The following is a 13,360-nucleotide window of genomic DNA, read 5'->3' as shown; positions in this document are numbered from 1 at the left end:
CTTTCCCTATTTTCTTCCCCCTACTGTCTTTTCTTTCCCCAGCTATACTCAGCCCCAAGCTTCTAACCTCACACTGAAAAACCTAACTGATAAGAAAACACAAGTCCCCATGCTAAACAGGAGTTATGTAGAAAAATTGCTTAAATAGAAGTAAAAGAAGGCTCTCCCTTGCCCTTCTCCAGGTAAGGACCCAGTGACCGGTGAGGTTTTAACCTGATAGGGAGAATTTAATAAACTAACCACCCAACAATATCAATAGCTTTACTGCATGTGCTGAAATTGTGCACAATGCCTCAACGGAACAACCTTAGAGACACAGAGAAGGGAAAGCTTTTGTGGGTTTGCCACTTATAGAACAGATGGCCATGTTTTCTTAGTCCAGTGATATTGGGAGATCATAAAATAAAATGTCAATGGTAAGATAGGGGACAGTGGGCTTAGCAAATATAGATGAACCTAGAGCAAACTCTGTAGATAAAAAATGACTTTACTAGTCCAGGGGAAGTGGAGAAACCACAAGTTTGGAAGCCATAAAGGGCTGGCTGAAACCCTAGCACCATCACTAACAAGTCCTGTGATCTTGGGCAAGTTTCTGAAGTCTCAGGGTGTGCTGGGTTTTGTTTTGCCTTGTTTTGTTTTTTAATCTCTGAGATGAGCATCTGATTTATGACTGCTACAAAAATGAGAAATAATGTCTAAAAGACAGACAAAGAAAATGCCAATATTTGGTAAGGTTTGGGGGAAATGAATACTTTCAGATGGTAATGCTGTATAAGTTGAAACAGTCTTTTTTTTTCTTTTTTGCGGTACGCGGGCCTCTCACTGTTGTGGCCTCTCCCATTGCGGAGCACAGGCTCCGGACGCGCAGGCTCAGCGGCCATGGCTCACGGGCCCAGCCGCTCCGCGGCATGTGGGATCTTCCCGGACCGGGGCATGAACCCGTGTCCCCTGCATCGGCAGGCATACTCTCCACCACTGTGCCACCAGGGAAGCCCTGAAACAGTCTTTTTAAAGGACAATTAGCAATACCCTTTAAACCAACATTCTGCTTCTAGAAGTTTATCCTAAGGAAATAATAGAGCACGTGTGCAAAAATGTCAAGGAGATGTACTGAAGGACTGTTTGTAATGGCCCTAAGCTAGAAAGAAACTAGAAGTCTACCAGCATGAAACTGGTTTAACAAATGCTGGTTTACCAGAATTAAACTGGTTTACATACAATGGAATACTATGCAATGTTAAAAAGGATATGAGAGGGCTTCCCTGGTGGCGCAGTGGTTGAGAGTCCGCCTGCCGATGCAGGGGACACGGGTTTGTGCCCCGGTCCGGGAGGATCCCACGTGCCGCGGAGCGGCTGGGCCCATGAGCCATGGCCGCTGGGCCTGCACGTCCAGAGTCTGTGCTCCGCAGCGGGAGAGGCCACAACAGTGAGAGGCCCAAGTACCGCAAAAAAAAAAAAAAAAAAAAAAGGATATGAGAAATCTCTATGTATTTGACAAGAAAAGGTATGCAGGATGTATTAAGTGAAAAATAGATTACTGAATAATATGTATAATATGGAGCCGATGTACTTAAAAATTTTACATGTGTTTGTGTGCGTATACCTACATATACTTACTAGAGGTACACAGATCAAACATTAATAGCGGTTATGTCTGATACTCAGAATTAAGAGGAAATTTCACTTTATCTTTTTGTATTTTAGCAATCATGGCTTAACAGAATTTTAAAAACACACAAAATAATATATGTAATATGTCCATCTCAGTTCAGGGCACTTAGCACTTACTAAAAGTGCTTAATAAACTGTAGTTATTATCATCATCACCCAATTGAAATCTATTTGGAAGTCCAAAATAATATGAATACTTGGTTTGATTATTTTAAACTTCTATTAGATGAAGGTCAAGTTATCAGGATGCTTTTCTCTTTTACTAGCAAATGAACCACATCTGGGCAAAAGCAGGCAACTAGCTCTCCTAAGGACCTGCAGGGCTGTTGGGAGCCTCACTTACCTCACCTGTTTAATTACCATCAAGGATAAACCTGCCATCAGGGAGCACAATGGAAAAAACACTGATTATTTTAAATTCCTATCCAAATCTACCAGGTCTCCCATTTTAAACAGCTAATTCTCACCACCTCACCAGTGTTTTAAGAAACATACTGTCACCTCAGAAATTAATTTGCTCCTCAACAGCTTTTGCTGGAGAGCTGACTTTTACATAGGGAAGGCTGGGCATGAGCTGCTCCATCTGGCTGAGCTGGGCAGAATGCTTGCAGGTGCACACAGACAGCATGTCGGCTGAGTCATGAGGTGTTGCCATATAAAGGAGGTTTCCATCAGGCCACTGCCCTGCTCTCTACCTTCAGGATCGCCCCTGCACACAAATTCCAAGCTCCTCAGGGAAGACTGAGTCCTCCTTAGCTGTCTATGCAGCCCCACCTCCCGGAGTTCTTAAGTACTACAGTAAGAGACTGAGTCTCAGCCCTCACTTCAAGGAGGACTCAAGACAAGCAAAAAATACACTACTTGAAAATGATGGGATCAAGTGCTGATGTTTTAAGACCGGTGAGAGGGATCTTAAATCCCTTAAATCTTATGGTTGAAATGACTAGGTGTTTTTTTTTTTCTTCCTTTCTTTGTAGGGGTGGGGAATGTCATCTGTACAGTATCTAGATTTATTAAATGGGCCATAAAACAAGATCCTAGTAACCTTTCTTCTTCCTGCTGCTAGATATTTGGTTTAACATGGCTCATTACCATGGCTAGATTAATGTTTAACATGGCCTGGTTATAGTTCTATTTCAGGTATAAATGTTATATCTCTTAAAAAATATAGTCAAGATGATGAAGCTGATGAAGTAAGAGGTGTTTAAATTCAAATAAGCTAATTTGATGGATAACTAGAAATGCCAATGAATACATTTTAAGAGTTTAACTGTTTTTTATTTTGAGAACTTAAAAAATGTAGATAAAAGAAAGGCAACTCTAAAAATGCAACATTCTGTACTTGAATTATCAATCAATTATAAAGAACGAATATAAAGAAAAGCTGGTCTTACTCTGAGTGTCAGGTTGTCCCATCATGAGTCTGTGTTCTTTGCTCCTCCCATTCTGGAGCTTCAAATATAAAAAATAAGGTCACACTCCCTGTTCATTTTTCAGAGACATTATATTACACCTCTTTAAATATCTCGATAGGATTCTTACCCAGGAAAAAATAAAAATATCACATTCACTGTTAAATTATCTAAAGAAGGCTAGCAAGAGCCATTAACTCCATAAATCCATATTCTATGGCCAAGGTAGCAATTCAAAGGGAAAATACAATGAATGTGTAAATATGCTCAACTAGCATTTAGAATATGGTATAGGAGAGTTGCTACAATAGCTCCAAGTTAGAACAAGCTGTTGGAACATGCAATTGACATTCAACCTGATCTTTAACCCTGAGGCAAGGTACAGTATGGTTAAGAGTGGGAGTGGGATTCTGCCACTTACTAGCTATGCAACTTTGAGCAAGTTCTTTAACTATATGTCTGTTTCTTCATCTTCAAAATGAGGATAATTATAGTACTTACCTGATAATTTTTTTGAAGATTAAATGTACACAAAGCACTCAGCACAGTGCCTTTTAAGCACACGGAAGTGCTTAATAAATGTCCAGTTATTATTTTTCTATAATGCCTAGCTACACATAAGCCACATGTGGGAGTGGTTCTTGAAAACTAGCTACCCTTTCTGAGGGCCAGAATGGGATGAATCAGAGAATGAAAGATTGAACAGACCCTTTCTCTTCTCAGATGACAGGTCCTGTGTAAGGTACACATAGCACACACTGTCAACCATCTGATACGCTCAGCTTTCAAATGACAGTTCTCCTCTGAAGCTATCCTAGCCAAAAGAGAGAAGTACACTATTTATTAAGCTGTGTCTGTAGCTAAGTCTGTGCATCTAAATGAAAGAAAAACATATAAGTTGCTTTTATCACTAATAACCAATGACTTAGCCAGAGGATAATGATATTAGATAGAATTTGGAACCCCACATAGGTGTGCATTCACTTTTACATACTATTAAAGAGATATAACATGAAACCAAAGCTAGATTTATTGCAGATAAATATAAAAAGCATTATATTACAGAGTCACAACTTTTTTTTTTGGCTGCACGCACGGCTTGAGGGATCTTAGTTCCCCAACCAGGGATCAAACCCGTGCCCTCTGCAGTGGAAGCACGGAGTCCTAACCACTGGACCGCCAAGGAATTCCCACAACTTCTTTATTCTATAGTATGTTGGTATCATGTGTTATTTAATGCCACCGTAATTTTTAAAGCACTTTTGCAGCCTTGTATGAGTTAACATCCAGGTATTCAGTTCCCAAATCTTGTGAGGAATTCACTGAATCCATATGCCACAGTGCCTGCTAACTAAATGAATGAATGATCAGGGTCACAGATTAATATAGCAAATTTAAAGAAAAATTTACACACAGAGCATGTGGGTTCCTAATAGGCTACATGGACGGTGAATACAATTACTTGCATTAACAAAATAGAAAGACAATAACAAAAATATGGCAGGCTTTTAACTAAGAATGACAGTATAATTTATGTTAGATAGACAATAGCAGAGAAAGCCCAGAAAATCTGGATCTGAATCCTAAATCAGTTTTCTCTCATGATTTGGTATCACAGAGATCAGAAGGACAAAAAAAAGCATATTTAATTCTTGAAAAACATGACATATATCTAAGCTATGACATGATAACATGTAGTTTATTAAATACACCATGGTGTAGAGAAAGGAGTATGGACTGGCCCAGGTCTGGCGGTAGCTAGCAGTGGGCAGTCACTTAATGTTCCTTAGGCCTAAATGTCCTTATTTATTTAATGAGGGTGTTGGACAGTATAATGCTTACCATCCATCTGAGCTCTGAAATTCTATTGCTTAGTGGTATCTCTTACAGATTATATTCTCCACAAAACTATTTTTATTACAGGTATAGTCAATATGTTCATCACACACTTTTATGAAAGTGCTTATGGTTTAATCTCAGATTATAAACTGTGGTCTAAGTCCTGACTACAAATTCCACATATCCTTATATGGAATTAGGATGAGGATGAGATTACACTAAGGTTAACTTCTCAAGATAAAAGATTAACCAAAGCACAATTCTGATGATAACCTTGCACCATTGACTAACACAACAACCAGAAGTGACTACATATTATTTATGGTCACAAATCAATCACTCAGTAACATCACTCAATAACAAAAACACGTTTGTTGAAATCATTAAAATAAGCTCAATGAAAAGCAAATGCACAGAGAGGTAAATACAAGGATATTTATTTTGAAGTATTGTTTTATAACAAAAGATTGGGAATAATCTAAAAGTCCACATATACAAGAAAAGGCTAAGCATATTGATACATCTAGAAAGTGAACTATGTTCCATCATTAAAAACAATGATTAAATAAAGGCAGTCCCGTATGATTCATACGAAACAATATCTAAGAATTCTCAGATCAGTAAGTGGACATAGTGTGTTAGCATTTGTACAGAAGAAAAAAATACAAATTAAATATGATATGTGCATAGACTATCTCTGGATAGAAGAAAATGGTTAACAATAGCTGCCTCTGGGGAAAGGAACTGGGGTAAGAGGAAATATACTTTAAAAATTCTTTTAGCACATTTTGAATTCTTTGTCCATGGGCATGTCCTACCTATTTTTACTTAAGAAGCTAAATTTTCAAAGGAACAAGTGAACAATGAAAAAAATGTTTGTATATGTAGATACACACACAGGAAAACAAAAAGACTAGAAGGGAATAACTGTTAACACGGAGGTGATTTATTTTCTTCCCTTTATATATACTTCTCTGTATTTTCCAAATTATTTCAATGAACACATGTCAGCTTTGATATTATAAGAATTTATACATATTTTAAAACAAATGCACATTTCTGTCACAATTTTTTTCAGATATTAAACAAAGTACATGCTGGGAGAATATGTACATTTTTATCAAAGTTCTTAAATTGTTTCATGCTGGGATTCCACACATTTGCTCCAGACTCACCCTTAGGTTATATGAAGGATCCTTAATACTCAAGTTTGGCAGAGATGCCTGGAGAGCATTTACATAATTTGTTTCCACTCCTTGAGCTGCAAGCAGAGAACAGGCTCTGAGTTAAGATTTACAAATTATCATCAAACGAATCTTCAATAGTGGCTCAGTTCATGGTCAATCATGATCTTTCAAATTACCCTAAACTTTCCAGCCCCCTTACTGAATTCAAAATATCAGATCAGATGACTCTTCTATCAATGTCATTAAGAACAGACTAAAAATTCTACTCCTGTTCTTGATCTTGAATCAGCCATTGGGGGGGTGGGGGGCAGGGCTGTGTGTAGATCACTGAGTATCAGCCATGCCCTGTGGTGGTAGTAGACTGCTAGCAGAGCCCATGCTGAGTGTGAGTCTAAAAGACAACGGGTAGGGATGCCGTGAGAGAGAAGGCCAGGCTGAGCTGGTCCCCTTTATGGGAGGAGGGGCTCTCAGCAGAAAAGATGCCCCTTTGCATGAGGAGGTTTTGTGCAACTGGAGACATATGCAGGGCAGTTATAGGACCCCAGAGATAGGATATCATCCCAAGTCAGGCCAAACTCTGGAGCAAGGCAGCAGGGCTCAGCATAGACTCAAAAGCCCTGAGTGCCCACAGCGCCACCAGCCAGTACAGAAAATGGGGGTGCAGACTCTTTCCTGAAGACCAAAATGTTAAGAACTGCTTGGCGGCATTTTGCAGAGGGCCAAGACTGTGTGGTCAGGGGTGCTGGGTGATGAAGTTAGCAGATGGGGGGTATGGAGGATATAAAGGGTTCTGATCTCTAGCCACAGGCTGATGGGAGCTGTGGACCTTCGGGTTCTGTTCCATCCACCTGTCCAACACATGGGTCTCTACCAATGAAACCCACTGTGCACTGCTTACCAGACTGCTTGTATTTCTGGATTTTTGTCTTCAGGTCTATTCTGTGGATGTTCCTTAGGCATTTTTCTAATAAATCCAAGTGATCTGGAGCAACCAGGTTTAGCTTCTCCAATTCAATCACAAGATCCAAGAAACTCTAAGAGAACCACCAACAAAAAACAAATGTAAGTAGGGCTGACTATTAGGCCTCATATGCAAACCTCAGGCTGTGTAATTTATTAGAGCAAGAAAATGTGACCAGAGGAGCCCTTTCAGTGACCTTCAGTGATCCTAAACCAGACCTCTCTGTTTTATAGTCCCTCCAAAGCCATGAGCAAATTACACTCCTGGAATTTACTCAGAAAAGAGGTAAGTCTTTGGGGGGCCAACCTGTACCTAGGTTGGGCCATTTGTGTCATGAAGGATTGAGAAAGCAGGCCTGAAAATAAAATCCTCCCAAGTTCAGTCTCTTCCCAAAAGCCAGGCTGATGTTATACTGAAAAACTCTGAGGGCTTTACTGCAAAAAGGAAGTGAGAAGGTAGCTGGGGAAATGTTTTTACTAGAAAAATTCTAATGATACAGTTTTGAAGTCCCTAAAATATTTTAATCAATTCTGGAAATTCCAACTCATTCTGACACAGCAGACATGAAGTGACAAAATTACAGGGTTAGGGTATTTTGCTACTTATTCACCCTGGGCCATAGGGATTGTGAAAGAACTATATTTCAGAAATAGGCACTGCTTTTGGTGTTATTTCCTTTCTGTTTAACATTTGGTTACTAATGTGCTATCTTTATTTTTAAATTAATAATGATAATTAAATCTACATAAATGATTGGGAAATAAGTTGATTAGGGGACACCAAAAAAGGAGTTGTATTTTTTCATTTTCCTTCCGATTTTGCATTTGATGGTGGGGGCATACGGTCACCCTATATTTCCAAATTTCAGAAATGAAACAACAATCATTAAGGAACATGAGGAAATTCTTAAGCAATGATTTACCAGAGTCCTCAGAAGCAGGTCCTTGCTGGACATACTGTCACATACTAGAGACCCGAGCTTTCCCTGGCCTGTCCATAGGTCAGAGGTACCATATAAGGCCAGCTGGAATTTATATATTTTTCCAGCCATCACAGCATCCCTAAGATCTTCACCCCTACCTCATTTTCAACCCCAAATCTGTACTTCTGCCATTCCCTGGATACATCAGTCTCAAGGACCTACCCCTGCCCAGCTACCCTGCAGCCTAATGACTCCACACTGACCCTGAGCTCGCTGCGGAGAAATAGATGACAGTCAGAGAGCAAGATGGGAGTGGACCGGCATTTCCTCCTGTTTCTACTCAGCATGAGCAGAAGGGACTCCCTAACCCTCCCAGATGATCTGTCAAACCAGGGAGAGAAGCTGATGTATAAGCCAGGCCTATGAATTTTACACAAATAAAGGATAAAATACAAAGATGAAAGAAACACCCAGGGCCACACCAGCCGATATCACTCTATTGCCTCTCAATTTATGAACCAATTTTCTTCCCATCAATGTTACCATGAAAAATAAAACCCATACACTTCCCCCTTCCCACCTTCACCCCCGACTTGGTCCTCCCTGCTTAAGTACCTGTTTCCCTCTCTTCACACCACAGAGAGCACCCCTCCAACTTCCGATAGGCTCTTGGGAACATGAACGAAGAAAAAGAAAGAAAACTCACCTTATCCTTGGCTATCTTGCCTCGGCCCATATAATCTCTCATGAGGAATATTAATGAGGACACATCAGATTTATCCAAACCCTCACCAATCTCCATCAACAGCACCCTGTAAACCAGATACGTTTCTTTAGTAAATTCAGAGATCAGTCCTACTGAGAACACCAAGAGCCTAGGCCTCCTCTATGCCAATAATTGGTTAAAAGATTAATTCTTGCCCCCATTTGAATGCGCCCCCAAGAAAACAGAAAGCTTAGATCACCCCAGGAGGAGATCTTAAGGGAAGTCAAAAACCAAATTTATCCTTTCCCCAGTTTTCAATAGGAGATGGTACCTCTTTTTACAACTGCTATGAAAAGAACAAGAGAATAAAAACTTCCCCAAAGAATCCCCTAGCTCCCCCAGAAGTAATAATGAAATAAATGAAGAACCTAAATGACTAAGACGAAAGACGTAAATAGAATTCAAAGTGATCTTGTCTTCTCTGTTTAACAAACCCCCAGTGATACTGATGCTGCTAATCCAGGGACAATACTTTGAGTCACAAGATTGTGAAGCAAAGTAACACCTGGGCTATTGGCCCGCGCCCGAACTCAATGGTTAAAAGGCATCTAGATCCCGGGGATTGTGACTGTAAATATCTCTGTCTAGAAAGCCCCTCCTGACTTAGCCACCTCTGTTCCAATTGGAGTTACCATCATGCTTTATCAGGGCTCCCAAGGACACCTCATGATTGTCATTATTACCTTGACATTGCCGTCATTACTTAGAAGCCTGTTTTCCCAATTAGACTCTAATATTCTTGCGGATGGAAGAGTCTTCATTCGTTTTGCTTTGCGCTTACCCAACACCTGGCATAAGTCAACCCACAATAAAGCCCACTCAACAGAAGAATAAATGAATCTAGCACTCCCGGGCCTCTCTACTCAGAGGCCCAAAGGAACCACCTCCATTCACCACAGCAAGGAAACAAGAGATGGAGAGAGTCCCCTGACTTATTCACAAAAACCCAGTCAGTGCCTGCCGAAAAGCTTTAAGAAGATTACGACACCATGATGGTTGGAGAGGTGGAAGATGATCAAGAATAACAGCAACAACAATAATAAACCCTTATATTTGTAGACTGCTGCCCAGTTTTAAAAAGTATTTCACATAATTTAAAATAATAATAATTTTTTAAAAGTACTTCACAAACTAAATTATCACAATCGATCCTCACAAACACACTTGTGAAATCAGATATTATTATTTTTAGCTTCACAAGTAGAAAAACGAAGGCCCAGCTGATGTCAGTGGCTGGCTCAGCCTACGTGGCTTGTAACTGACAGTTCCGAGGCTTCAAACAGGACTTTAGACCTCAAATCTCATATACGTTCCAAGGGCCACACTGCTTGCAACTCTCTTTAATATAGTTTTTAATCATGTACGTCACCTCCAAATATATATTATCAATATAACTAAAGGCTGGTGGTCTGGAGAAAAAGGAATCACTGATTTAAGGTTACAAATTATCTTTCTTTCCCCAGAAACGCAGCCTTTCCGCTGGTTTCTGTGCTCCTCTGAACCTCCAAGAGAATATTACGTGAACAGGAGGAAGGAACAACTCAAAGGCTGTCTGAACTAGAGGGGACTCCAGTGGCCGATCCTCTCCTGAACCGAAGGGGGTCTAGAGATGGTTAATTGAAGAAACGTTCAATCTGGGCTCCCCAGAGCCTCCGGGAACAGGGACCTCACAGAAAGCAAGCCCACCCCCACTAATTTCCTCAGCAGGGGAAAGACCGGAGGGGGTTCAAGAAGGATCACAGAGCTCTATAAAGGTCAGGAAGATTGCTGTCAGGTTTGTTATTTCCTTTCTCGGTAACCGGAAATTACCAGGCTCTGACATCACAGGCTAGCAAAGAACACAGCAAATCTCACAATCAGAGAGGTCTGCAAGAGTACTAGCTCTTAGTCACTCCTCTCTCTCTCATTCTACCCATCAGGCAAACACATACCATCCATCCCTTCCACTTTCATTCTGATCTACCCAATTACTTTAAGCAGACATGTCCTAAGAATTCAGAGTTCAGAGGAATGAAGTAACATCGATGTGGCAAGAGGATCAGTGGGTAGAGAAAGTAATGAGGCTGCTTTTCTTACTGTCCTCATTTCTGTGATTCTGAAGTCTAGACCTCCTCCCTCCCTCCCACCAGTCCAGCCTCAGGAGGGGCTGATGAATTACCTATAGTCCGAAATAAGATGTGGGTGCCTGTGCAGGAGGGCCTCCGCTGTCGGTCTGTCCATCTTCAAGACCCTCTTGAGCAAGTCAAACCGCCTTACTCTGTATAGCAGCTCAGCCAAGCTCACAGAAGACAGTTTTCCTCTCTCTCTTAAAACATCCAGAAGGTCCCTGACATTAAGTGGAACCACATCTGCAGCAATGTCTCGGCACAGAAAAAGAAGCATCTCCTTCTCATCTTCATCAAGTGCTTCTTCCACCTGATGGATGGCCTCAGCAGACATCCTGTACAGTGTCATTCCAAGGAACAGCAGTAAGAAAAGTCTAGTCCAGTCAACAGAAGGCCATGAAGCTACCGATTGCATTTCTGATGGTTTTCTTCATTTCTTTCAGAATCCTTTCCAATGGAGGAGTTCTGTGGTTAAAAGGGAATTTTTAAAAATCCTTCTATCAAAGTAACTTTTGCCTAAAACTCTAGGTATAGGCTCTTGCTTTCTCGATGGTCTCTCTAATCTAGCAGATTAAATTCATATTGTTAAGTCTACAGAAATCGATCCCTCTCAGTAGACAAAGAGACTGACCCCAAATTCAAGACAGACAAAGAAGATAACCTACGTTTTAAAGGAAATGAGACCAGAGACAAATTATTTCCCAAAAACCCCATGTGCTTTATCAGAACTTATCAGAACGTAAAGTGTGGTAAGGGGGAAATCACTGCTAGGGAATTAATGATGAAGTGGCAAATGACTGACCTTGGTGGAAGGCAGAGGAAAAGCCCAATGACTAAGCTGCTTTCTGGATGAGAGAAACTGAGGTCACAGGGGTTAACTCCTTTTCGGTGACCTCCCGGTAGGCTTGAACAAATACAAATCTTAGCAAAGGGGACCCTCTGCAAGGTGTCAAAAATGATGGGAGAAAACAGGTTTCTGTCCCTACCCCATCCCTTTTTTCCAGTTGTTCTACTTTGAAACCCTTCATTCACACCTGCTGCCATCCTCCCAAAACCCAGGCCCTTTACACAGCATCATCATGAATGCTCATAGGACCTGCCACCATGGCTGAACTTAGGCCTTGTCAAGTTTTGATCACCTCTTTGGACCTTGAGCCCCTTGGAAGAGTCAGAAGTCTGCACTCACAACACACTGCTGGACAGCAATTACCACTAGAGTTCCTGATGGTATCAGTGGAAGGAAGGAGGTTGAGCAGATCTGCAGAAAGATCTGGGAATTGGGTGGGAATGGTGGGGAGTTCATGCCATGAGTCTATTCTTAACTTCTTGCATTGGAACTCAACCTATTTTCTTTCAAAATTTAAGTTGCAAATGGGGGTCACTGTCTACTCTAAAGTTTCATAGCTATATTTTATGTTAAATAAGCTCTTATGTTCTAGGAGAGTACCCTGTTTCTATCAGACAGCATTTCGGGTTAAAAGCTAATCTTAGCAAAAGATAACTGGAAAACAACCTAACTGTAAGTTGCTAACTGTTGCTACATATTTGTGTACAAGCATATTTATGTATTTATATAGCAGGATTTACTCAAAGGAACACTGAATCTATTTTATATATTTATATACAATCTCAGTTCACAAAAGATGAGGCCAGGGAAGCCCTCGGCAGGCGGACTCTCCACCACTGCGCCACCAGGGAAGCCCTAGATAATGTTTTAAAAAATATTATCGGGCTTCCCTGGTGGCGCAGTGGTGGAGAGTCCGCCTGCCGATGCAGGGGACGCGGGTTCGTGCCCCGGTCCGGGAAGATCCCACATGCCGCGGAGCGGCTGGGCCCGTGAGCAATGGCCGCTGAGCCTGCGCGTCCGGAGCCTGTGCTCCGCAGCGGGCGGGGCCGCAACAGTGAGAGGCCCGCGTACCGCACAAAATATATATATATGTATTATCTGCTCAGTTCATTTCCTCCAGCCATTACACCCAAGGCTGCTTTCTGCCAGTCACGCACAATCAGCAAGAGAACAGGCATGCTGTCTTCCCTCTGTACTAACAAAGGTATAGTTTGGCAGTAAAATCCAAATTACTCGGTGGTAGCATCTGGCATAGTCAAAGAAAATATCAAAAGGAAAACTACAGATCCTGTGCTGACCCAGGCCAACCAGATGCAGCAAAATACCAGTGCTTATATGTTGGGGTGGTGTTGGGGACAGTTAATTGGGACTAGAGGTGATAGGCACTTGAGAGAGGGGAGCATGAAAGGAAGAAGTAGGGTTACAGTCCAAATAATCACTACTTTGTTGGGGTTTCTTTTGAGCCCAAACCAAGAAATTAACATAAAAATTACTCTCAGACTAAGGAAGCCCATAGGGTCTTTTTTTTTTTTTGAATACAAATTTTTTTGAGGTGCTTTTTAACATTTCAGACACCATAAATAGCAAAAAATAAATATTGCAAAAACAATACAAAAAGATTTAAAATATATAATTTACATATAACCATCA

At 41.0% G+C, this 13,360-nt stretch overlaps 1 protein-coding gene across 2 annotated transcripts in view; it reads right to left on the bottom strand.

Annotated features, from left to right (window-relative positions):
* CFLAR (CASP8 and FADD like apoptosis regulator) overlaps positions 1-11,278 on the bottom strand; it is a 31,060-nt gene extending 19,782 nt beyond the window's left edge. The window contains exons 1-5 of one of the 2 annotated variants that reach the window (XM_007469211.1): positions 10,917-11,278; positions 8,699-8,804; positions 7,008-7,143; positions 6,098-6,183; positions 3,066-3,123 (exon numbers count right to left, since the gene is read on the bottom strand). In XM_007469211.1, the coding sequence (XP_007469273.1) occupies positions 3,066-3,123; positions 6,098-6,183; positions 7,008-7,143; positions 8,699-8,804; positions 10,917-11,278 (748 nt within the window). The remainder of the gene's footprint in view (positions 1-3,065; positions 3,124-6,097; positions 6,184-7,007; positions 7,144-8,698; positions 8,805-10,916) is intronic. The other variant, XM_007469212.1, reaches the window with a different exon arrangement.
* Between the last annotated feature and the right edge of the window lie 2,082 nt (positions 11,279-13,360).

The sequence above is a fragment of the Lipotes vexillifer genome, unplaced genomic scaffold (assembly GCF_000442215.2).
Source record: "Lipotes vexillifer unplaced genomic scaffold, Lipotes_vexillifer_v1.1 scaffold648, whole genome shotgun sequence".
Taxonomy (NCBI): Eukaryota; Metazoa; Chordata; class Mammalia; order Artiodactyla; family Lipotidae; genus Lipotes; species Lipotes vexillifer.
The sequence above is the reverse complement of the archived record's forward strand: the minus strand, read 5'-3'. Positions and strand labels throughout refer to the sequence as shown.